The sequence below is a fragment of the Rutilus rutilus genome (genome assembly GCF_951802725.1).
Source record: "Rutilus rutilus genome assembly, chromosome: 22".
NCBI lineage: Eukaryota > Metazoa > Chordata > Actinopteri > Cypriniformes > Leuciscidae > Rutilus > Rutilus rutilus.
In genome coordinates, this window is record NC_140227.1 from 30,602,469 (window position 1) to 30,628,937 (window position 26,469).

Below are 26,469 nucleotides of genomic sequence, written 5' to 3' on the forward strand. Positions count from 1 at the left end.
GGTCAAGCTGTCCCTGTCAAGCTATCTCCCCTGATGTCTCAATTACTCCACTCAGCGTAAAAACACACATCAGTCAGATAAAGTTCCCTGCAGACCATAGACAGTTCAGCATTTCAATGTCTTACTGCAAATAAATGAAAATCAATACTGTAAATCAATGAAAATCTAAATTTTCCATTACAATAACCATAACCATAACCATAACCATCCCTCTTTTATAACCACATGACTGATCAGACCTGACCGGTTTATGGCGCACTTACTCTTTTGCCTCTATTCTGAGCACCTGAATGTCACGCGCATGTTCTTGTACATTTTATTAGATTTTTCTAGTTCGTAGTTTTAATTTTTGCTCTAGTTTTTTACTTGTATGATTTCCACCGATAGCTTATGCTAGTTTTATGCAGATTTTTGTTTGGATAAAAAAAGGAGGCAGAGCAGATGGAAGAAGGTAAGAAGTTTAAGATGTCAAATTGTCATTTGCTATTGATTTTTAACCCATATAAATACATTCTGTACTCTAAACAAAACTGTTTAGTTCTTTATCTGTAAACTTACCTAAATGTGTCACATATAGAATTAACTACATGCCTCCGGAGCATTTATTTTCTAGTTTAACAGTTTTTTTTTATTTTTTTTTTATGAAAACTTTGCTTGGCATGTTTTAATAAAACCACATGAGCTTAAACTGAAATCCGACATGTTTAGACACGACTGACAGTAAAAATAAGAAAGAAAAACAACTGGAAATTTGATTTTACTGTTTAGATGCATTTCCAAAAATCTGATTTAATTCGGATAGTTTGATGTTTTCTAACATATTTTTGTGTGTACGATTAATTTAAAACAAGAATCAAAACTCAAAATCAAAAAGTTGTTTATTTTACAACTAAAAATGACCTTTTTGAATTTTGAGTGTGAATCATCATTTTGATACTCTTTTTCGAGACTTTGCTTTATTAAAATAATCACAATAAAATGTAAAAAAATGATGTCATGTTTTTTTTTCTGACAGAAGTAAGAGCCGTTGTTCTGGGATGGCAAAAATCTGACAAAGCCTCGGTGATAAACAGCGTTTTAGGTGGTGAAGTTGCGTCTGACAAACACTTTGTGAAGTCTGTGAGGAATGACGGAGAAGCGAATGGAAGGAAGATAACTCTGATTAACACTCCATGCTGGTGGGAGAACTTTGGTTTGCAAGATTCCCCAGATGTCGTCAAACAGGAACTGGTTTGCAGTGTCTTCCAGTGTCCACCGGGACCTCATGTGTTTCTACTGGTCATTAATCTCAGTTTGCCTTTCACTGAGGAAAACAGACTCAGCATTGAGAAGCACTTCAGTCTGTTTGGTGAGAGAATCTGGAGACACACTATAGTGCTCTTCACACGAGCCGATTCACTGAAGGACAAATACATTGATCAGTGCATGAAGAATCCAGATCTGCAGAAGATCATACAGAGATGTGGAGACAAATATCACATCTTTGATTTCAAAAACAGAAGTGCTGCCGTTCATGAACTGCTTATCAAGATTAACGAGGTCGTGGCAGAAAACAATGGCAAGCATTTTGAAACACATGATGACATGTTTCAAGAGATGAAGAGAAAGAGAAATGAAAATGAAGAAAGAGCAGAAGCCAGACAAAAAAAGTTGCAGGATAAAAGAGATCGGCTGAAAGAAATGGGTAAGTATAAAGCACATATATGCACACAAGTCAAAAGTTTGGCTATCTTAAGGGCTTTTAACAGCTAAACCTTGTGTTATTGTCGTTCTAAACCCCGCTTTTAACCCTGAGTAAACACACTTCTAATTTAGCATAATTACTTTTGTGCTGTTAACCCTTCATTGTGGTGCCAAACGTGTACAGTGTGAAATGATGTCGTGTTATAATGTTACGGCCCTTTAAAGGTACAGTTCACCCTAAAAAGAAAATTACGTCTCATTTACTCACCCTGGTGTTGTTCTAATGCCGGATCCCCTTCTTTCTTTTTTGGGCCACATTCGGAGAATTTTGCCCTGCTCGTGCTCGTCATATAATAAAATACATGGCGTGAATACACTTTTTCTCCCATTCATAAGCTGCGTCTAAAAAACTTAAAAATGCTGCTTTCGGAGGATGCAATCCAAGGTCGGAAAGCATCACGTCCCAATCCAGTGCCAGCTTCACTTCACGTCTCCTGAGATTCCTTCATCTGAACAGTTTTTGAAGGCAGAATAGACATTTCCCATCACTGCCTTTCATGTCCCAGAATCCTGTGCTTTCCATTCTGGGACAGTTGAGCTAAAAAAAAAAAGGCGTCTGAAAGATGCGGTTGGTAGTCAGTTTGTGTGCAAATATACGTTTTCCACCAACGTTTTCCACTTCTGTCATTTCTAGTGAGAAATTACTATTGTAATAAGTATGAATTCACGTAAGTAATTAAATAAGTAATTACTTCACGACCACTAAAAATGTACGTTCTATCTAGTATGAGTGTGTGTAGTATGAATGAAATTTGGACGTACTGCATCCGCAATGTTGTCATTATCATGTGATCTACCAGTGCCATGTGATCTACCAGCGCCAGTTGCGTGGCTTCATTGCAATTCCACAACAAATCCTCTCCCGTGGCCTCATGGGATAGTAAAGTGTCCATATGCTCACTTCAGAAGGTTATCCAAGGACTTTTTACCAACTCTTTTATAAATACTGTGAATTCAGACATACTTCTTTTGTCACATACTGTTTTTTGCTTACTATGTAGTAGGGAAGTATGTGATTTCAGATGCAGCCATAGTAATATGAGTGTGTAGCATATAAACAATGGTCAAAGCCAAAGACAGTGTCATTCCTTTATAGTCCAAAGTCTGTTCAGTATAAATTTATAGTAGGCCTACAGACAGCAATAATATGAGGATGTGCAATGCTACAGCCTTTATGTTAACAAAAAGCATGTGCTGTTCATCCAGTCAATGACATTGACACTGTAAATATGCAAATAAGGCATATTCCCCTGGGTGCTCCGGCACTGGTGAGAGGGTTCTCACTTCCTGAAAGAGCAACACGGGTGCGTTTGCATTTTTTTCAAGATGTCATTCCGCCCGTGCGTTTCTGGATGTGGTCGTTCCCTGTCCCCTTCTGATGGTCACGATTGCTGGGTCACGTGTTTGGTTGTTCAGCACGCTGAGGCAGCTTTTGTGGCTCGGTGTTGAGATCGAGACTCGCCTTTGTCCGCGAAGGTGCAGTCCCCATAACCACGCCCCACCCTAGGGTGCCGTGTGGGATGGGTGATCGGAGATCGGTGATGGAGTTTCCGCCCAATAACCATTCCCTGTGGGCTCCTCACTACTCCATCACACCGATGCCGGTGGAGCCCCCTGCTGAGAGCACTAGTCTCTCTGTAATGGACCGACTAGATGTCTCACTAGCAGCTCCCTCAGAGGACAGGGTGCCGATCGCAGCATTGGAGGGTGAGCTGACCGTTGGAGATGACGACTCGGCTGCGTTATCCCCTTTGGGGAGTGTAACGTTGCCCGAGCCAGATCCTCAGTTGTCAGCTATGCTGAAATGGGCCGCCGAGGCTGTCGGGCCCGAGTGGAACCCTCCACCGTGTCCCGCTCAGTCTCAGTTGGATGATTGGTATCTCGGGGCGGGCCGTGCTGGTTCTCAGCCCGCCGCCCCAGTGCCCTTCTTTCCCGAAGTGCATGGAGAGCTTACTAGATCGTGGATGGCACCTTTTACTGCCGGGAGCGACCTGGAGAGTTCTTCCCCCCTCACTACCCTTGACGGAGGAGCGGTGAAGGGTTACGAGGCTATTCCCTCAGTCGAGCAGTCTGTCGCGGCGCACCTGTGCCCGACGGCCGCTGCGGACTGGAGATCCTCGTTTCCCCCCTCAGACCTGTGGTCGCCCTCATCTGTTCTTACGGATAGAGCGTACAGAGCCTGTGGGCAAGCCGCTTCCTCTTTGCATGCCCTGGTGTTGCTTCAGGTCTACCAGGCCAAGGCACTCATGGACATGCACGAGGGTAGTCTAGGCCGTGCGCTCACCAGTGAGCTCTGCACCGCAACTGACTTGGCTCTTCGGAGCACAAGCATTGCGACCTGCACGGTCGGCCTAGCGATGTCCACCCTGGTGGTCCAGGAGCGCCATAGTTGGCTCAACCTGGTTGATTTATCGGATGCGGACAAGGTTCGGTTTCTGGACTCCCCAATTTCCCAGGTTGGGCTGTTCGGCGACGCGGTGGAGAGCTGCACCCAACAGTTCTCTACCGCCCAGGTGCAGTCTGAGGCAATCCGACACATCCTGCCCCAGCGGCCCGCTGCTGCCATCACCCCGCTGCCGGTGGCGGATCCTCCGCCTGCTCGTCGCCGAGGGCGTCCCCCTGCCGCCGCTTCCGCTCCCTCTAGCCTACAGCAGCAGCCTTCACCCAGGCCTCAGCGTAGAGCGAGCCGCAGGCAGGCCGCCCAGCCTGTATCAGTCACTGCCAAGCCAGGTGGCAACTGTAAGACTAAGCGTCCCTGATACAGGCTGCCCGGGGACGGGGGAACGAGCTCTTCAGACGGTTACCGTTCCGCCACTGGCTCTCCGGAGTCCAGTGGTACCCCAATTGTCACAAGAGCAAATTCCTCTGTTCCTGGGCCCCAAGAAGGTCAGACTGGCGGTGTGCGACCCTGTAAAGCCTTGCACCCCTCGGTCCCTTCTTGTGTCGCCAGCCGGCAGCCGGGTACGGTTCGAGGACCCGATTACGCCTGCTTTCTTTCCTGCAAGAGGGGTTGGAGCGTGGGCTGTCTCCCTCCACCCTCAAAGTATATGTTGCCTCTATTGCCGCACATCGCGATGCAGTAGATGGGAGATCCGTTTGAAAGCATGACCTGACCAGGTTCCTGAGGGGTGCGAGGAGATTAAATCCCCCTGGTCCCCCCTCTATACCCTCTTGGGACTTGTCTCTGGTGTTAACTGCACTGCAGAGACCTCCCTTTGAGTTAAAAGTTCTGTCTTTGAAAACAGTTCTCCTGCTCGCTTTGGCCTCCATCAAGAGGGTAGGGGACCTGCATGCATTTTCGGTTGACGAATCGTGCCTGGAGTTCGGGCCGGCTAACTCTCATGTTGTGTTGAGACCCCGGCCTGGATATGTGACACCTAACACGTTCGCTAGATTCTATAGCCTACGTCTCGAGCCGGTTGCTTCCCGTGTGCTGTCTTCCTACCACATAGCCTACCACTCGTATGCATTTGTGGCGCTTGTGTTAGGCTGGGTCCATATGTTGTGATGCCTACGGCGATCCCATATGTGTATTTTCCACGGTACGACTCCCTCCGGTGAGCCCGTGTCTTTCCCTTGGCAGAGTTTTTCTGCCGTCACTGTTTTGGTTGATCCTCCCCCCTCTTAGGCTGGAGTCATCCCAGAGACATTCCATATGTTGTGCTGCCCGACATTTCGCCCAGCCCATATGTGTATCTCCCACGTTTCCCCCCTTCGGGCTGGATGTGGTTTCCATAGCGTCCCTTCCTTCCATCGACAGGGCACGCTTTCCCAGTGTTATCCAAGTCTACTGAGCGGGTCTTGCGGAACAGCAGTGCGCCTCAAGATGCGGGAGGTTCAGCTGGCTTTTGTCTAGGCACTGGAAGATGGCAGCTCTAGTGGCGTTTCCCAGGGTTAAGATCCCATTCAGTCGACGTCGACTACGTCTGACGTTCTCGAATGAGGGGGAACGTCCTTGTTGTGTATGCAACCCAACATTCCCTGAAGGAGGGAACGGAGGACGTAGTCCCTTTGCCACTATAGTTGGACCACCACTGACTCCGAGTTATGCTCGGCTCCTCAGTGAAAAACAGATGGTGTATGCATCCGCTTCCGTATTTATCCGTCTCGCGGGGCGGAGTGCATGATGCAAATTCACGTCGCCATTGCGCACATTGGCTCGTTCAAGCATGCTCGAAAAAGATAGGCTCCCTAGCGTGATCCCATTCAGTCGACGTCGACTACGTCCTCCCCTTCAGGGAACGGTGGGTTGCATACGCAACCAGGACGTTTTGTATACAAATAAACAGTGAATTGTGTTTGTTTTTTTTGTTTGTTTTTTACAAAATATATTTCTTTGCATAACTTTTTAACTTAAAAATTTAAATGGATGAGTTGAAGCATCACAAAGTGCTCATCATATATTCAAAATGAATACAAATTTTTTTCTTAAACATCTAATAAAATTAAAGCTTTTTTCTTAAACATCTAATAAAATTTAAACTTTCTTTAAAGTTTTAAAATAAAACTTAAAGGGCTGGTTGATTATGATTTGACTTTTCTAACTTTAGTTAGTGTGTAATGTTGCTGTTTGAGCATAAACACCATCTGCAAAGTTACAACGCTCAAAGTTCAAAGCAAAGGGAGATATTTGCTTTTAAAGAAATCGCTTTTTAAGGACTACAACAAACGGCTGGTAGAGACTACACCACATTCCTCCCGGTTAGTGACATCACCAACCCTAGAATTTACATAAACCCCGCACCTGGGAAAAAGATTGATAGATTATCAAGACAGAATATGCTAATCAATGACAAGAAGATAACTACACATCAGCTTCATAAATTCATCAACTAACCATTCAGAAATGTCCTGTTGCTTCTACATGTTGTCACTTCTTCTTGAGTCTCTCCATCATTGTCTGACTCCGGTTTGAACATAAAAGGCTATAAGTTTTAGAAATTTTCAGTGCATGTGTGTGTGAGGTAAAAGGACACAAGTTGTTGAAGCTCCGCCCCCTCTGCTGGGAGCAGCAGCTCATTTGCATTTAAAGGTACAGACACAAAAACAGTGCGTTTTTGCTCACCCTCAAAAAAGTGACAATATTAACATGCTATATAAAAATATCTGTGGGGTATTTTGATCTAAAACTTCACATACACACTCTGGGGACATCAAATAAATTTTTTTTTTTACATTTTGTGAAAAGGGCCTTTCAGCATCTAATAAAATTCTAAAATTCTAATTCTATTTTTTGTTTGTTTGTTTTTTTGGAGAAGAATGTGTGGCTCCGCTCTGTAAACTGAGAATCGTGCTGCTGGGTTGGATTCTCTCTGGGAAGAGTGCAACCGCAAACACCATCTTCAATAACGAAATATCTCAGATAGAAAAATCACAAACAGGCACAACTTATACAGGTGATGTACATGGCAGAAATATAACTGTGTTGGACACCCCAAGCTGGTGGAAGTATTTCCCCTCTAAATCCAACCCGAAGTTTTCTCAGGCTACAACCCTGGAGAGCATGGGCCTATCACAACACATGCAATTCCCTCACGCCATGATCTTGGTGATTCCTATTGATACTTCATTCAAGAATGAACAGAGAAGAATCATTGCAGAGCGTATGGCCATTCTTGGAGAAGACGTCTGGAGACACACTATAGTTCTGTTCACGTGGCGCGACAGGTTTCCAGATATATCGATCGAGCAGCACATCGAGAGTGAAGGTGAAGCGCTTCAGTGGCTGATTGAGAAATGCAGGAACAGATATCATGTATTTGACAACACAGACAAGAATCAAGCTCAAGTCACAGAGCTGCTCCAGAAGATCGATGAGATGGCGGCAGAAAACAGTCTGTTCAGTCTCAAAAGTGTTGCAGAAGAAAGCGTTCATGTGTCTGACACACCAGACGACGAGGAAATCAGTCTGAACACTGACCAGTTACTGAAACTGATGTACCTGGAGATGAAAAACTGTCGTGAAGAGATGAAAACGAAGCTAGAAGAATTAGGGATGGATTTCAGGGGATGTATGTCAGACGACGGGAGCATAGAACATCCTCCAGACGGTAAATTGGCAATTCTGTCTAATTTCCATAGACATATTAAGGCAGCAAACAGCAAAGGACTTCTATAAATGTTGTCTTAATTTTGCAATTGAGCACTTTTCTGTGTCATCTTCCTCTTCTAGTGTCGGATAATGATAAACCCAAGGAGAAGAGAAGGAGAGAAATGAAGCAAGAATTAGGGAGGGATTTCAGTGGATGTATGTCAGACGACGGGAGCATCGGACATCCTCCAGACGGTAAATTGGCAATTCTGTCTAATTTCCATAGACATATTAAGGCAGCAAACAGCAAAGGACTTCTATAAATGTTGTCTTAATGTTGCATTTGAGCACTTTTCTGTGTCATCTTCTAGTGTCGGATAATGATAAACTCAAGGAGAAGATAAGGAGAGAAATAAGAAGGTGGGATGCAATTATATTGGATGTGATGTTGAACAATCTGAATCCTGAAGCTTCATATGGTGAGTTATTGTAGATTTACATGATGAATCACACTGCTTAAATATTTTTCTTTTAGTTTAACAACATGCCAAAATTCATTCTCTGCCACTTATTTTTTCATATTCATGACATACAGATGAAATGATGGTGACGAGCTGGCTTCAGAAATGTGAGGAATACAGCATATCTAAAACAGCAGGATTTGAAACAGACTCAGAACACAGAGATCTAGTAGAAGATCCACAGAATCCAGAGATGTCAGATAATGCATCCAAACTTCTAACAATGCATGCCTAAAAACCAGTTTGCATTGGTTTTAAAACCAATTTACTTACTTTACAATATGTGTTTTTCTAGTAATCAATATGTTTGAGTTCCTAGAGCTCTTCCTGTCCGATTTTAGGGAAAAATCGGATCTATTGGAGACGTCAAATAGATTTCTTAGGCGCGCCAAAAGAGCACAGACACAGTAAAATCAACATGGGTTGATCATTGCCAGATGATGTGTTTAACTTCAGTAAACACAGAAATTAACCGTTCTTCAACTGCACATACCCACATACCTCTGCTTAGCCATGAACTGGTCGAAAGCATAGACTGTAAAAAAATATGGACGTAGTATCCGTGACGTCACCCGTAGGTTTCTGAAGACCGTTTTTGAAGCCTAAAGTGGGCGGAGCCGGCCGTCGCCATCTTGGCCTCGCGTCACTCCCGGATAACAGAAAATGGGCAAAGAGGCGGGGCGTGAGTGGAGCTGAGGAGCCTGGCCATAGATATCATATAAAGGCTAGATGTCTCGTCCGCGCTGCTGGCCAACGGAGCTCGACATCCGCACACGGCGGCCATCTTACGACAGGGTGCTCGCTCACTCATAACATGGTGCATGTACTTTTAAATAACCATAACTTGCTCAATTTTCTACCGATTTTCAAACGGTTTGGTTTGTTATAAACGTCAGAGATGTAGCTATTATACTGCATACATATGAATAATTATGTTCAAAATGTTTAAGCATTCAGAATTATAGCCACGTTAATAACGTTTGTAAGAAACCAAACCGTTTGTAAATCCGTCCAGATTTCAGCGAGATAAGAGGATTTGTGTGCGTGCTGCTCACTCACCTTAATTCACAGAGCCCTGTCCTAAGATGGCCGCCGGTGATGCCGGAAGTGACTCCGCCTTAAGACATCTAGCCTTTATATGATAGCCTATCTATGAGCCTGGCTATCTGAAATCACCCCCGCCTAGCTCGACGTGATCGAGTTAGCTCAGGCTGGGGAGGTAATGCTATAACGTTATGCTACTTACAGTACCAAGTCTGCGACTGCACAGGGCCTCGCGCTAAAGTGACAGTTGATGATGTAAAGCCAATTAAAAGATCCTATTTTTGCCCTTCGAAATATTATAATAGTTAAAAGACATGGCTACAAGTGAGACTGTGTATTGTGATTCTGTACTATTCTGCTAGTTGAAAATGTTTTATGCAGTAACTTAATATTACTCTGAGAGTGTGTGTGTGACAGTGATTTGTACATACATGTCAGTCACTCTTTTTTTATAGTCTATGGTCCGTCAGCGCGGCATCGCTCGTCAAGTTCGTAGAGAGCTTATTCAGTACATTTTAAATTCTGATTTTGGCCACCTCTCAAATGGGTTAAACCATAGATATATTGCCTATTTCATCTGACGGTACATAAGCATATTATAATCCATCTGTTCCGTGAGAGCAGAACGAACGAGCCTTTATTGACGTTTTTAAATCTGAAAACTCCAAAAAGCAACGAAATTGTCAGACATCCATTAGTGCATGTTCACAGAGGAAAACAACTGAAATACACCGCTGGTTGTTCTCTCGAACGATACTCGACGACAACGACGGAATCCTAAGCCGTGGGCGAAGTAATGGGTGTATTAAATTGTATGAAATAATCCCGAAAAAAAGCACAAACACTGCAGAGGTGGCAAGTTCAGCAGCTAAAATTTGCTGAGGTGAAGTGACGGCTAACAGCAGACAAACGGCTAGCATTGACATCAGCGGCAATCCACCTGTCACTCAAGTGGCCACACCCTTAATTATGCAGAACTTTAAATATTAATCAACTAAACGGATGAGTTCACCCCCCTCACAGTTGTTATGAAGGGCAAAATTAGCTGTATAGACCAAAGCCACATAGAGATCCAGGCTGTAAACATGTTTTTTTTCTGCTGTAAAGTTGGTAATTTTAACATGGTGGAGATACAGATCTGACTCACTTGTGCAGCCAGCCTCAAGCGGCCAGTCAATGAATTGCAGTTTAACTCACTTCCGTGTTGGTTTCAAGAGAGAGACGGGGAGGTTGCCGCTTGGTCGAAAGCTGATGACGTAACATGGAGGTAGGCCCGCCCTCACATGATACTGATTGGTCGATTGATAAGCTTAAATCTGATTGGCTAAAGAGTACGACTCATCTGTGTAGGTGGATTGTGCTGTTAGGAAAGTCTCAAAAACACACACACACACACACACACACACACACACACACATTCCAGGCGATTCACACATGGGAATGACGATTTGCACATTCACATTCAAGGATAAACTCGTACATTTGAAACATTCAAAGGTTTTTGTGCACAGTTGTATTTCTACGAATTGTGTTTTGCATTTGTGAAATATATTTTACGAATATATAATTTTATTTTGCGCATGTAAATTGCTTTTTGTGAATTTTTTTTTTTTTCACGCACGTGAAATTTTTTTGGGGGTACGTGAATTAGGTTTCATGCATGTGAAATTGTTTACGCACGTATGAATCATGTTTGTTGCGTGAATAATTAATGAGACTGATTTGCTTCCATACTTGTCAGCCATTAGTGGAACATTTAAATGTAAATGTAAATCTAAACATTGTAAACGTAACATTTAAAACTATCTATTGTAAAAATCTGGTGTGATAAAAATTCTAAATATAAAATATATATTCAAATAATAAACCCCCCCCCCCAAAAAAAGTAAGCAATTGTGACCCTTACTTGGTCATAAGCAATACTCTTTTGAGCAACTAGACCAGAGTTACAGTCTCCATCTTCAATTTTCTATATTCATCTATTTGTATTAAATTTCATTTCCTTGAGACAGACTTATTCTTATATAATTGATGTGTTAGTTTATTTGTGCATTTTTTTACTGCTAATGTCTGCCCCATTTAGGCTATTAGTTCATGGTTCATGGATTTTACCACATAAGAATCACTAATATATTTTACATAAACAGTTCACCATAAACACCAAACAAACAAACAAACTCAAACATTAAATAAATCACACAAAAAGTAATGGTGTGAGTGGATGAGTATGAAATGTCCCATAAAGATGTTGACGAATAATGATAAAGTAAGCAGTCTTTACATGAACAGTCTTATCTGCAAATGGTAGGAATTGATGAAAGGAAGTATTTGTCCTTCTGGTTGAGTCTTTGAATACAATCCTTGGGCAGTTGCACCCATGCACCCAAGCAAACTCCCAATCCAGCACTCAAGGGCAATGTAAGTCACGTGTAATACAAAAATCCTCTACAAAAGCAAACAACTCATTAACATTTTTACAAATTCTTCAACAAAGCATACATAAAAGATGAAATAAGAACTACAAACTCACAGCTGAGCAGCAAACAAAACATTTCTCAAGCCAGGATTATTAGTGAGAACAGCAGATATCATGTGGTTACTCAAACCAGAGAATGTCTAATAAGGGGAGAAATTCCACTCTCAGTAAATTTCCGGCTTCTGAACTGGTTGCAGTTCCACTCTGGCTCCACATGAGGGCGCTCACAGGACGAGTGCAGTTCCACTCTGGCTCCACATGAGGGCGCTCACAGGACGAGTGCAGTTCCACTCTGGCTCCACATGAGGGCGCTCACAGGACGAGTGCAGTTCAACTCTGGCTCCACATAAGGGCGCTCACAGGACGAGTGCAGTTCAACTCTGGCTCCACATGAGGGCGCTCACAGGACGAGTGCAGTTCAACTCTGGCTCCACATGAGGGCGCTCACAGGACGAGTGCAGTTCAACTCTGGCTCCACATAAGGGCGCTCACAGGACGAGTGCAGTTCCACTCTGGCTCCACATAAGGGCGCTCACAGGACGAGTGCAGTTCCACTCTGGCTCCACATAAGGGCGCTCACAGGACGAGTGCAGTTCAACTCTGGCTCCACATGAGGGCGCTCACAGGACGAGTGCAGTTCAACTCTGGCTCCACATGAGGGCGCTCACAGGACGAGTGCAGTTCCACTCTGGCTCCACATGAGGGCGCTCACAGGACGAGTGCAGTTCAACTCTGGCTCCACATGAGGGCGCTCACAGGACGAGTGCAGTTCCACTCTGGCTCCACATAAGGGCGCTCACAGGACGAGTGCAGTTCCACTCTGGCTCCACATGAGGGCGCTCACAGGACGAGTGCAGGTACTCGACAACACAGCTGACACAGGTAAATACACGTGCTAGAAGAGCTTTTCGCCTTAACATTCTGGTCCCGCTTCGGATGCCACGATGCCATCAAGCGGTAACTCTGGTCGTAATCAGTCCTTCACTGACCAATCAGCGTTCATTAGCAGAATGCTAGCGTGTTATGGGCAACAACAACTCAACCTGTTAGAAATCGAAAGGACATAAGTACTCGTTCATTCAACTTTCGACCTATAACCCATTTTGAACTTGCAAAACCTACAATCAAATCTGAGATTTCTCAACGGCAATCGGGTGAAAGAGGCAAATTTAGCCGTCTAGCTCCATAGACTCCCATTCATTTTGCACTCATGGGCGATTGCCCCCAGTGGAGCTCTGGTGGAACTACAACCAAAATTAGGTACAATAGAACTTAATAGGGACTGGGCAGGCTCTCCGTAGATGGGCTCTGCTCATAGACAGTATAAGTGGTCAGAGCAATCTCATTGGAACTCAATTGAGACAAGTGAAGCCCATTTTTAGCGATTTTTTAGCACTTTCGTTCCTGACGCGCAGACTCAAACCGACTCAAACTAAGCTTGATGACGTGAGCAACCTGTCTGACAGATGTAAATCTTGTAGCAGTGCGTGCACTTCTAGCAGATGTAGCAGTGCGTGCAAACTGCCAACGTTAATCCTGCAGAGACAGCGAGCTTGAGCAAAGAGTTCTTTGGCGTGAGTGAGCAAGAGTAAGTATTCTGATTAATTATTTTGTATAGTATTTATTTTAAAATGTAACGTCAGTACGCCATATTGACGTCCCCTCGATTGCCTGCGAGCTTCTCCTCCTGTCTGTACGGTAATTTCTCTACTGTGCGACAGAGAGTCGAGTGGTTATGACGCAATCGTTAGGCTATTTTTACAAAAACGGTTTCTACGGGGCCATAATGTAACATAGAAGGTAATGGAGCCCTTTATACATTTTCGTGTTTCTTTAGAAATAAATAATGGACAAATGGAGTCTTTAACGCCTCAGATGTAAAGTTATTCGCTGTCAAAGTGACGCCAAAATGAATGGGAGTCAATGGAATGCTAACGCAAGTGAAGTTCTGCTACAAGATGGCGGCACGCGGCCGGCTTCAACTTCCGGTCGATGGATTACCCGCTTGGATCTGCTCAAACTGAAGCTACCTCTTTCTCTTCTACTTCCTCTTTTATCCATAAGGAATAGGTGCTACTGGTGTCCCCTAGTGGATGGGATGAACATAGCACTGACAATAGGAACAAATAAACCATGTGACAGCCAGTGACTGTTACAATACCTGCATAACCACATACAAATATTTATTCTGAAATGAAAACAAAAGTCTCAACAGTTGTGGGATTACCGGTATAAAATGTAAAAAAAAAAAAAAAAAAATTATGTTTCCATATTTTTAAAGTTTAATACTGTTGATTTATAGCTCAACAACACTATCCTGCTTTTTTTTTTTTTTTTTTTTTTTTTTTTTCAGGTTTCTGTTTTTGTGGTTCTGTATAAAATTGTGCATGCAAATGTTCAAAATATTAAAGTTAATTCATATCTACATGACTGCACAAGACACTTCTGAACCCACTAAAGATACACTGGTTTTTGGGCCAATTGAGACTCCAGTTCCCAGGAATTTGGCCTCAAACCCACTCACACCAATAGATGCTCCCGTATCGAGTCCAAGTCCCAGTTTTCCAACAACTGGACCGGCTTTACCCGATACGCTTCCTAATTCTGCCCGAGCCATTGCTCCGACTTCAACCGCACCGATTTCAGCTCCAGCCGAGGCGTTGGGACCTTTGGCTTCGGCCTCGAATACACTGAATTCAGCTCGAGCTCGTCCAACTCCTGCTTCTGCACAGAATCCAGCCTTGGGAATCCTCTTTCCTTCATATGTTCCAGCTCGAGCGTATGTGCTTTCTGCATAGGCATCTCCTGGTCGGTCATATGTGTCGATCATGTCTATGACGCTGCCTAGACCAGCATTAACTGATGCAAGTTTTACATTTGGCTTTGTTGTAATAACCTTTTTGAATTTCCAGGTTTCCTTTTTTAATAATTTCTTATTTATGTCACTTGAAACAGTCAAATTCTTTTTTCTATAAAGAATACCACATTCTTCATCTGCAAATAAAACAGATGAGCGTTAGTGCAGTGCAAATAGATACAGAAATTTAGAAAAAAAACAGGTTTATATGAATTTATGCTATTTCACACTGAATATTAGAACATTTTGAATGTGACAAGTTGGTTTTACTCCTGCAAGCTGTAAGTTCTGTATTTGGTGTGATTTAGTCTGAGATTTGGTTTGCCTTCAGTCCTTCACACAACAGCACTAATTGTTCAAAAGAAAGGAAGTGATCTTCTGCATCTTCATAATATGTTATTAATACTATATTTTACATAATCTATTTTATATTTATTTATTTATTTTAAATGTGACAACAATGAACTTCTATAATTGTCATAGTGTTTGGGAATATTCAGACACATAATATGTACACACATATACCATCGTTAGAAAATGAAACATTTTAGAAGTAGTGGGAGAGCGGGGCACAACCCACATTAATTCCCCACATTAATTTCACACGTCTAGTACAATTATGTGGGTTTTGTTTCATAAATTCATTACAGAGTATAATTTTTTCTTGATTTCCCCCGAAAGAATGAAAGTGACATGTGACAACATGCCCCATAGGTGGTGCACATTGTAACAGGACCATATGACAGATTATAAAGTTATCTATTAATAAAAAAATACAAGACAAACTAAAATATTTGGTCAATTAAATACAATTATTAACCTTTTCATATAAAATAATAATAATTAAATAATAATTAAAAATAAAGTAATTTTTTTGTTTGACAACAAACACACCGCAAAACACAGCTATACATCATAGTTCAAAACATGAACATTGACTCTCAGTCTTAATTCACCTTTTTCTCATGGTTTCTAAAGAGAATTCATAAAGGTATAGAATAGAATAGAACAGAATAGAATAGCATAGTTCTAATAGGGGCTCATTGTAACGCAGTGTGACAACATGCCCCACCTGCACAACAATATCAGCATTAAAGAACTATCTCAACTGTTAAATTACAGATATAAGATTAAAATAATAGCAGATTTGTGTAATTTTATGAAAAATTATCTTAAGAAATTTACTTTTGCTATATGGTTAAATAAATGTTCAGTGATATCTTACAAAGATTTTTTCATTTTGGCACAATTCTTTCTATATATAGTGTTGATATGGTAACTAGGAAATACACTAAAGTTAGTTTTGTGGAAAGTTTTAAACCATGTGTGTTACAACCCGCTCACCCTAAATACATACATTAACAAATAACACTTAAGACCAGTTATTAAAAAAGCACTTACCATATTCTTCTTCTTCTTCATCTCCACTGTAGGTTAAATATCGGTTTTCGGCCATTTCTGAGTGTCAGAAGTTCTCAGGGCTTTGAGGGTCTCGGGTGTAGCGGTGTCTCAATCAGGTCCGCTGCTCCGTCCTAATATAGGCTCCAACTGAAAGTGAAAGTGCGATGGGTTTTGCCCTGGATCTCTTTGAAATCACTATGGCGTTACTGGCACTTAAAACTGAATTCCTAGAGCATGATTTCATATTCCGTTTGTTGCAGTGTCCAAAAATACATGTCTAGTTTGACCATCCTTAAATGGATAGTTCACTCAAAAAAGAAAATGAAACCCTTTCTGATTCTGACCCCCAATATATAGACTGCAACTTTATTCCCACTTTCAAGGCCCAGAAAGGTAGTAAAGACATTGTTAAAATAGTCCATGTGACAGTGGTTCAACCTTGATTTTATTTTAAGTTAATAAATCTACAATGCATTAAATGTTCATAAAACAAACAAACAAACAAATAAATATTTTATACATGGTTTTTAAGCTCACAGTATTACACAAATACACACATATTCAGGGTTTGAAATGAACTTTTACACTCAACAACCTACACTGAATGACAATAAGAGAAGAGCAATACACGTACCTGCATAAGTTTATATACAAATATATTTATTTTGAAATGAAAACAAAAAGTCTCAGCAGTTGCTGTATTATATAAAAAAAAAAAAAACATGTTACTATGTTGTTAAGTTTTCATTTCAAGTTTCTGTTTTTGTCTTCATGGTTTCACATAATACTTATAAATATAACAGAAAAAAGTATATCCTATTAGAAAATAACAGCTCTTTTGATAACTGAGATCCTGATTGACTTTATATTGACATTGTTAAAATATATGCAGTCTATGGGGGGGTCAGAAAGCTCTTGGATTTTATCAAAAATATCTTAATTTGTGTTCCGGAGATGAACGAAGGAAGGACATGAGGGCGAGTAATTACTGACAGAAGTTTCATTTTCATTTTTGGGTGAACTATGCTTTCAAGGGATGGTCAAACTAGACATGTATTTTTGGACACTGCAACAAATGGAATATGATGTCATGTTTTAATGGATTACTGGATGTAACAAATAGGCCTATTGCATATAGTTTGTTTATTGAATCGTTACTGCTTCTGTCTGTGCAAATTTTTTTTCAAGTTTTAAGTGACAAAATAACTCCATAGTGAATTAAAAGAGTGTTAATTGATATCAAAACAAAGTCAACGATTTCGTATGAATTTTCTGAGGTGGCTTATTCGCCAACACTGATCTTGCTGCAGCATACCCCTCACCCTCAGCAAATGTGCAGTTGCGCCCCTGCATGTCTCCAGTGTGTTTAGTACGTTATGTTTTGTACGTTACATTATAAATATTTGCTTTGCACCCTTAAAACCTTGGCAAGAGTTTACGTCAAAGACAACTTACTTATTATTTAATTAAAATAGCTGTTCCTGAAAATAATGTTTCACGAGTTCACATGTTAATGAAATGATGTATGACTCCTCTGTTCATCTCCCTGCACTGGCTACCTATCGCTGCTCGCATCAAGTTCAAGGCATTGACGCTTGCTTACAGATCTATCACAGGCTCAGCTCCCTCCTACTTTCACTCACTCCTACGAGCCTACATCCCTACCAGACACCTACGATCGATCAACGAGCGACGTCTCGTGGTTCCATCACAGAAAGCCACAAAATCACTTTCCAGAACATTCTCATTCACAGTTCCATGCTGGTGGAACACTCTCCCCACCCTCATCCGGAATGCAGAATCCCTGACAACATTCAAAAAACAGCTGAAAACCCATCTCTTCCGTGAGCACTTAACTTCATAAAAAATAAAAAAAAAATTTAAAAAAGAATTTTTTTTTTTTAAAACCTCACTTATCGTGCTTATGCTACTCTGAATAATGCCTGAACCTCGTATTCTGAGCACTTCTTGCGTTGTTGTTGTTTTTTGCCTCTTCATGATGACTCGCTTAATTTTAGTCCTAATTTGTAAGTCGCTTTGGATAAAAGCGTCTGCTAAATGACTAAATGTAAATGTAAATGTAGGCTAATATTACAATGCGTAGGCTATTTGGCTTGCTGTCCGGGGGGAGGGCTCCGAGCTCGGCCTGACCCCAGAGTACTCCCCCCTATGAATGTATAGACCATGGTATCTAGGAGCAGACCCAGCTGAAGTGAGGTGATGGGGTGGTGGTGGGATGCTGAGAAATTTGTCATGAGACAGGAGGTAAGGGAAGGCTTTATTTATACTGGCTTCTTCTTGCTGATTGGATGATTACCTGAACATGCTCCTCCCGAACTTTGTTACATAAAACTTCATTTTGTATAATAATAAATGTTTAGTTTTACAATCCATTCATTGTGTTTGCAATCTTTAAAATAATACAGTGATAAGACAGTAATTATGTGATAAACATGTTTTATTTTGTTACACTTACTGATGTTCAACACATAGCCTACATTTCATCCCTCTGAAAAATGTGGACGCATGCTCAGCTCATCAGCTCATCGGTTCTCAGTAGGTCGAACGTGTCCAAAACATAGCCTGTAAAAAAAGAAACAGTTCTTGGTTCTGTACTGGTGATTCGAGAACTGCTGTAGTACCTGTATGTTTAGTAGTACACGCATGCGCATTATCAGCTGCTCGTGCTCATCACTTCTCTCAACATGTCTTACTGTTGGAGTTACTAGAGTCATAGGCTATTTCGAGGTTTATTCCGACTCGGGGGGACTGCCGGGCATATCTGAAAGTGAGTAACTTTAGTAACTTGTGGATCTGCGGTGACGCAAGACGCGAACTGTTTTGAACGAGACCGGTTCACTAGAAAGAACCGGTTCAAAAAGAACGATTCGTTCACGAACCGGACATCAGTTCACTCAAAGTCAGCTTTATTGTGCTCGTGGCATAGTTTAATATAGCAAGGCAACAAGTCCATATAGAAAAGAAAGGAGAGACTGTCAGCTTCGCTGAAACAGTCCAGAGAGACAAACAACTCGTTCATGATTATACACCACATGTAACGTTGCTCCTTATCAACCTATTAGCACATGCCTTACGAGTGTGTGACTAAACATGGTGTACAAGAAATGATTAGATAGACAGAAAAGGAGATGTACACACATTTATCCTCCAAAAGCAAATCCCAGTGTACTTTAACTTTCAGTTGCCTGTTTTCGGACGGAGCAGCGGACCTGATTGAGACACCCGAGACCCTCAAAGCCCTGGGAACTTCTGACACTCAGAAATGTCCGAAAACCGGACATTTAAATATTTAACCTACGATAGAGATGAAGAAAAATATGGTAAGTTCATTTTAATAGTTGTTCTTTATCTACTAAAATTGAAGAAAAAAAAAACTACATTTAGGCTAATTGTCATTTGTTAATTAAATGTATTTTATTTGTGTATATATATATTGATTCTAAAATGTTTCATTTTCTAACTGTGATACATGTGTAAATATTATGTATGTCTGAATATTCCCAACCACTCTGACAATGCAATCTCTTTATGGAACAGTTCATTGTTGTCATATGAAAAAAAACTTTTTAATATGTCTTTATTAAACAAAAAATATTATGTAAAAAAAAAAAAAAAAAAATATATATATATATATATATATATATATATATTATAGAAACAGAAGAAACTGAGACAGACTGAATCCAGAAGAACTGCGTCAACGTCTTCAAGACGCTTGAAGAAACCTTCCTGCAAAGCTACAGTATCTGAGAAGTTTTAGGCACTTGTGTTTAAATGCTGTAAAGTGAGAATGCTTTCAAAAATAATGTCATAAATAGATTTTTTGTTCATGTGTGCCAAGACATTTTAGAAATCCCGACCAGACGATGTTTTACGGCCATGTCCAGGTAAGAGTATGGTCACCCAATATATACATCAATATACAGCTCATTAAAGTTATACTGTTATGATAGTTTGATTATAAAGTATATGGCTATGATAGACTATATTTTGAATGAATCCATGACACACATTAACATTACAGTACAGAACGGCTCTTTCAGAATATTATTCTGAACATTGTATAAGCATTCGTTCGTTTCATGTGTCACTGAACGGATAAGAGGCTCTCGGGAGTAAATGTCACATGCTTTTGATTTTCCCGGCTAAAACGACTCAAGTCCTTCACACAAACATCAGTCTACAGGCTTTCATAGAGAACCTGTGGAGTCTGGGAAGATCTCATTTTTTAGTTTAGTTAAAAGCTGTTCACATATTGGCAATAAAAAAGCGTTTAATACATGAAAATTCTTTCATATATCCTCTTTAACACATTTTAATGAAAACAAATAGTAGATTGTTGCGGTTCAAAGTCGAATTGAAACCTAGAAATAAACTAAAGTTGGATGATGATGGATGAAAAAAGAAATGCTGTTATTGTAAATGAGTAAGAAAAAATGATATTCGACAAGACCACCAGAAGGGGGAGACAGAGAGAGAGAGTTCTGTTCAAGTCTTGATAAAGATTATATATTGTGTGAATTTATTAGGCTATTATTATCTTGTTTTATTAATTACATTGCACTTTATTTTAATTCTATTCTATATTTATTTTTCTTGTCATTATTTGTTTTGTATTTGGTTGTAGAGAAATACTGAATATGTGCTGAAGATCTTTTTAGAAGATTTAAAAAGAAGAAGAAGATAATACAATTATGAAGACATTATAAAGAACGTCAGAACTGATGGTGTCGAGCGCCGAAATGCAGATTAGCATTCATACCCTGTCACATGTGATTCTGTGTTGTGATTGGCTGCTGCATGACTGTAAATGACCCACAGTATTGTGCCCCATGCTCCATTCATTAGTGCCTTCGGTTTGATCTATCCTGGGGTGCGTTTACCGAAAGCATCGTTAGCCAACTATGGTCGCAACTTCCGTCGTTATCAGCATAGTTCAACGATTTGGTGTTTCCCGAAACCATCGTTCCAACGAACGTTCGCAAACAGCATCGCAAACTTGTGTGGTTGGAACGACAGCTCCCGTCCCGAGCTGTGGCTAGAAGCATAGTTTCTTGTTTACATGAGATAAAGACTGAATAAATCCTTATCTTTAGCAAAATAAGCAAGCTGACATTCAGTACAACCCGTGTTATTTATTTAGAATACATACAAATGTAATTAACGTCTTTTAGTTTGTCAAGAGATTTAAAGCACCGTTTTTGAAGACTGCGCATGTGCGAACGTGCTCTACTATGTAAGAACGAGCCAAATATTGAGTCTGGTAATAAAGCAAAATAACTGAGAAAAATTAGAAATGGTCTTCAGATGCCATGTCTGTAACTTATATGAGAAAATCTAGCGTTAATTCGATCTCAAACAGATTAATTAAAATAAGTTATTAGTCCACCACGTGCTAGACGTCATAAACCAACGTGGTTGAACGATACTTTGCGACATACGGTTTCGGGAAACAGTCGTGACTATCTAGTTGATTTCTCCAACGATGCATCGTACTATGGTAGTTAAGCAGCGAGCTATATAGTTGTACGGGAAAGGCACCCCTGGACTGAGATTTGCGTAAACACCAGACTGCACTTTAATCTACTAGTAAATAATGATTTCTGAAAAATGCTGAATAAATCAAGATGTCACATTTATTTGTCAGGTAAAATGTATCATGCCAATTACAGAGGTGATTAAAAGCCACTTCATACATAATAAATACATGACATCAATTACTCAAAGATGACTCTAAAAGTAAGCAATGCATTCCTGACGGAGACACACACAGTGGTGTGTGTGTTTTCCAACAGGAGAACACTGAGACAGCTCTGGGGGATGATCCTGGTAAAGGGTCCCAGAGACTGCTCTGGGACAGGACAATGTCCTGTGCTCTGTCTTTGCTATCTTCTGTCCAGGGTGCATTTTATGGCTTTATTGCAGGGGAGTTTGGTCTTAGCAGGAAAATCAGTCCTTACAACCATAACCATCCCTCTTTTATCACCACATGACTGATCAGACCTGATATTCTGGTTTGAAAGACAGGTTTATGACGCACTTACTCATTTGCCTCTATTGTGAGCGCCTGAATGTCACGCGCATATGTTCTAATGTAGTTTGAATTTTTGCTCTAGTTTTTTACTTGTATGATTTCCACCGATAGTTTATGCTAGTTTTATGCAGATTTTTGTTTGGATGAAAAAAGTAGGCAGAGCAGATGGAAGAAGGTAAGAAGTTTAAGATGTCAAATTGTCATTTGCTTTCAATTTTTAACCCATATAAATACATTCTGTACTCTAAACAAAACTGTTTAGTTCTTTATCTGTGAACTTACCTAAATGTGTTAGATATAGTTTTAACTACATGCCTCGCTCCGGAGCATTTATTTTCTAGTTTAACAGGTTTTTATTTCATGAAAACTTTGCTTTTGCATGTTTTAATAAAACCACATGAGCTTAAACTGAAATCAGACATGTTTAGACTCGACTGCCAGTAAAAAAAAAAAAGAAAGAAAAACAACTGGAAATTTGCACCTCAAATTTATAATTTGAAAATTTCCAAAAATCCAATTTAATTTGGATAGTTGGATGTTTTGTAACTTATTTTTGTGTGTGTTCTATTAATTTAAAACAAGAATCAAAACTAAAAATCAAAAAGTTAAGTTGTTTATTTTACTACTAAAATTTACTTTTTGAATTTTGAGTGTGAATCATCATTTTGATTCTATTTTTCGAGACTATTTTCAGAATTTGCTTTTTTAAAATAATCAGAATAAAAAAAAAATGATGTCATGTTTTTTTTCTGACAGAAGTAAGAGCCGTTGTTCTGGGGATGAAGAAATCTGACAAAGCCTCGGTGATAAACAGCATTTTAGGTGGTGAAGTTGCGTCTGACAAACACTTTGTGAAGTCTGTGAGGAATGACGGAGAAGCGAATGGAAGGAAGATAACTCTGATTAACACTCCATGCTGGTGGGAGAACTTTGGTTTGCAAGATTCCCCAGATGTCGTCAAACAGGAACTGGTTTGCAGTGTCTTCCAGTGTCCACCGGGACCTCATGTGTTTCTGCTGGTCATTAATCTCAGTTTGCCTTTCACCGAAGTAAACAGACTGAGCATTGAGAAGCACTTCAGTCTGTTTGGTGAGAGAATCTGGAGACACACTATAGTGCTCTTCACACGAGCCGATTCACTGAAGGACAAATACATTGATCAGCGCATGAAGAATCCAGATCTGCAGAAGATCATACAGAGATGTGGAGACAAATATCACATCTTTGATTTCAAAAACAAAAGTGCTGGAGTTCATGAACTGCTTATTAAGATTAACGAGGTCGTGGCAGAAAACAATGGCAAGCATTTTGAAACACATGATGACATGTTTCAAGAGATGAAGAGAAAGAGAAATGAAAATGAAGAAAGAGCAAAAGGCAGACAAAAAACGTTGCAGGATAAAAGAAATCTGCTGAAAGAAATGGGTAAGTATAAAGCACATATATGCACACAAGTCAAAGGTTTGGCTATCTTAAGGGCTTTTAACACTGTTTAACCCTGTGTTATCGTCGTTTTAAACCCCGCTTTTAACCCTGGGTAAACACACTTATAATTTAGCACCGCTTTTGTGCTGGTAACCCTGCATTGTGGTGCCAAACTTGTACAGTGTGAAATGATGTCGTGTTATAATGTTATGGCCCTTTAAAGGGACAGTTCACCCTAAAAAGAAAATTACGTCTCATTTACTCACCCTGGTGTTGTTCTAATGCCGGATCCCCTTCTTTCTTTTTTGGACCACATTCAGAGAATTTTGCCCTGCTTGTGCTCGGTCATATAATAAAATACATGGCGTGAATACACTTTTTCTCCCATTAATAAGCTGCGTCTAAAAAACTTAAAAATGCTGCTACAGTTTTTAATGGCTGCTGGAATTATGCCAAGGTACCAAGGTACACTGGGAAGCATATATCAGTGGAAATATGCAATTATGCCCAGCCCGAAGGGGGGAACTTGGAATACACATGACCCCAGGGGGCTGCATATTGAGAATCACTGGGGTGTCCAGCCGCAGGTGGAATATTTAAAACCCCGGGGTGGCAAGGTGGCTTGCCGAGGGAAAGACACATGCTCAGAGAGGCTTACAGTGGACTACACATGTGGGGGTCGCCCAGAGGCCGTGTTAGGTGTCGCCCAGCCTGCAGCTCTACAGATGTCTGTTAGCGAGGCGCCATGCGCTAGAGCCCAAGAGGATGCCACACTCCGGGTGGAGTGGGCCGTCACACCAAGGGGGCATGGTCGACCTTGCTGCTGGTAAGCCAAAGCAATGGCGTCCACTATCCAGTGAGACCTTTGCTTGGAGAGAGCCTTTCCCTTCAGCTTCCCACCATGACTGACAAAGAGCTAGTCTGAAGTCCTGAAACACTGCGTTCTGTCTACGTAAGCATGGAGGGTGCGTACTGGACAGAGCAGTGCCAAGGCTGGGTCTGCCTCCTCCGAGGGCAGCGCTTGCAGGTTCACCACCTGGTCTCGAAAGGGTGTGGTGGGAACCTTGGGCACATATCCAGGCCGGGGTCTCAGGATCACGTAAGAGTTAGCCGGTCCAAATTCCAGGCACGCTTCGTCAACCGAAAATGCCTGCAGGTCCCCTACCCTCTTGATGGAGGCCAATGCAACCAGGAGCACTGTCTTCATTGACAGGAACTTAAGCTCCACTGATTGCAGAGGCTCAAAGGGAGCACTCTGCAGAGCAGTTAAAACCACTGAGAGGTCCCAAGAGGGAACGAGAGGAAACTAATGGAAACTGATGATCAGGTCGTGCTTTCCAATGGACTTACCATCAACTGCATCATGATGTGTGGCAATGGCGGCACCATACACTTTCAGGGTGGAGGGAGACAGCCTTCGCTCCAACCCTTCTTGCAGGAAGGAAAGCACGACACTGATCGGGCCTTTCGTGGGTTCTTGAAGTTTAGAAGAACACCAGTTGACGAAGAGGTTCTACTTCAACGCATAGGCACGTCTCGTGGACGATGCTCTAGCGGAAGTGATGGTAGCCACCACTGCTGGTGGTAGGGTACTCAAACCTGCCTCGTCCCGTCTAGGAACCACACATGGAGATTTCAAAGATCGGGACGAGGGTGGCATAGGGTGCCCCGTCCCTGAGAAAGCAGGTTCTTTCTCAGAGGAATTGGCCAGGGAGGTGCTGTCGTGAGGAGTACTAGTTCTTGGAACCAGGTGCGGTTGTGCCAATACGGGGCAACCAAAATTACCTGCTCCTCGTCCTCCCTGATCTTGCGCAAAGTCTGCGCAAGAAGGCTCACTGGGGGAAACGCATACTTGCAGAGGCCCCGCGGCCAGCTGTGCGCCAGTGCATCCGTGCCGAGCGTGCCCTCGGTCAGGGAATAATACAGGTCGCAGTGGGACGAGTCGTGGGAGGCAAACAGATCTACCTGTGCGTCCCCGAACTGATCCCAAATCAGCTGAACCGACTGGGGATGGAGTCTCCATTCTCCAGCGAGAGGCCGAAACCGAGACAGATCAGCTGCACGGTTCAGGTCTCTCGGGATATAAATGGCTCGAAGCGACCTCAGATGCTTCTGACTCCATATGAGGAGGTGGCGGGCGAGTTGCGACATACGACGGGAGCGCAGACCACCTTGTCGGTTGATGTACGCTACTGTGGCGGTATTGTCTGATCGGACTAATAAGTGCTGACCCCTGAGCAGCGCATGGAAGCGGTGCAGGGCGAGACGTACAGCCTGCAACTCGAGGCAATTGACATGCCAAAGGCGCTGGGGTCTTGTCCAGGAGCCCGCGGCAGCATGTCCATTGCACATGGCGCCCCAGCCCATTGTGGAGGCATCTGTTGATATAACAACATGCCAAGAAACTCGTTCTATGGGTCACTGGGACTCGGAGCGTGCCGTGTTGCCATGCCCACCTCGGGACTTGATCGCGAAGCGGTCTCATATGAAGCAAACCGAGCGACATTACTGCGGCTGCGGATGCCATATGCCATATATGCCATAACAACTTTTCCTCAAAAATGCCTACAGGGTTACACAATCTTGAAGATTCGGACCTGACTATATTATGTGTTCTACCAGCGCCAGTTGCGTCGCTTCATTGCAATTCCACAACAAATCCTCTCCCGTGGCCTCATGGGATAGTAAAGTGTCCATATGCTCACTTCAGAAGGTTATCCGAGGACTTTTTACCAACTCTTTTATGAGTACTGTGAATTCAGACATACTTCTTTTGTCACATACTGTTTTTTGCTTACTATGTAGTAGGGAAGTATGTGATTTCAGATGCAGCCATAGTAATATGAGTGTGTAGCATATAAACAATGGTCAAAGCCAAAGACAGTGTCATTCCTTTACAAAGTCAGTGTTCAGTAT

The 26,469-nt window shown here is 41.8% G+C and overlaps 1 protein-coding gene across 1 annotated transcript in view; it reads left to right on the top strand.

Annotated features, from left to right (window-relative positions):
- The first annotated feature begins 228 nt into the window (after nucleotides 1-228).
- The window catches only part of LOC311282213 (uncharacterized protein), a 29,107-nt gene continuing 2,866 nt past the window's right edge, over nucleotides 229-26,469 (top strand). The window contains exons 1-7 of the mRNA XM_084395847.1: nucleotides 229-451; nucleotides 1,016-1,684; nucleotides 7,002-7,793; nucleotides 7,916-8,029; nucleotides 8,146-8,253; nucleotides 8,370-8,524; nucleotides 22,875-23,553. Of these exons, the coding sequence (XP_084251973.1) occupies nucleotides 442-451; nucleotides 1,016-1,684; nucleotides 7,002-7,793; nucleotides 7,916-8,029; nucleotides 8,146-8,253; nucleotides 8,370-8,524; nucleotides 22,875-23,553 (2,527 nt within the window). The 5' untranslated portion in view covers nucleotides 229-441. The remainder of the gene's footprint in view (nucleotides 452-1,015; nucleotides 1,685-7,001; nucleotides 7,794-7,915; nucleotides 8,030-8,145; nucleotides 8,254-8,369; nucleotides 8,525-22,874; nucleotides 23,554-26,469) is intronic.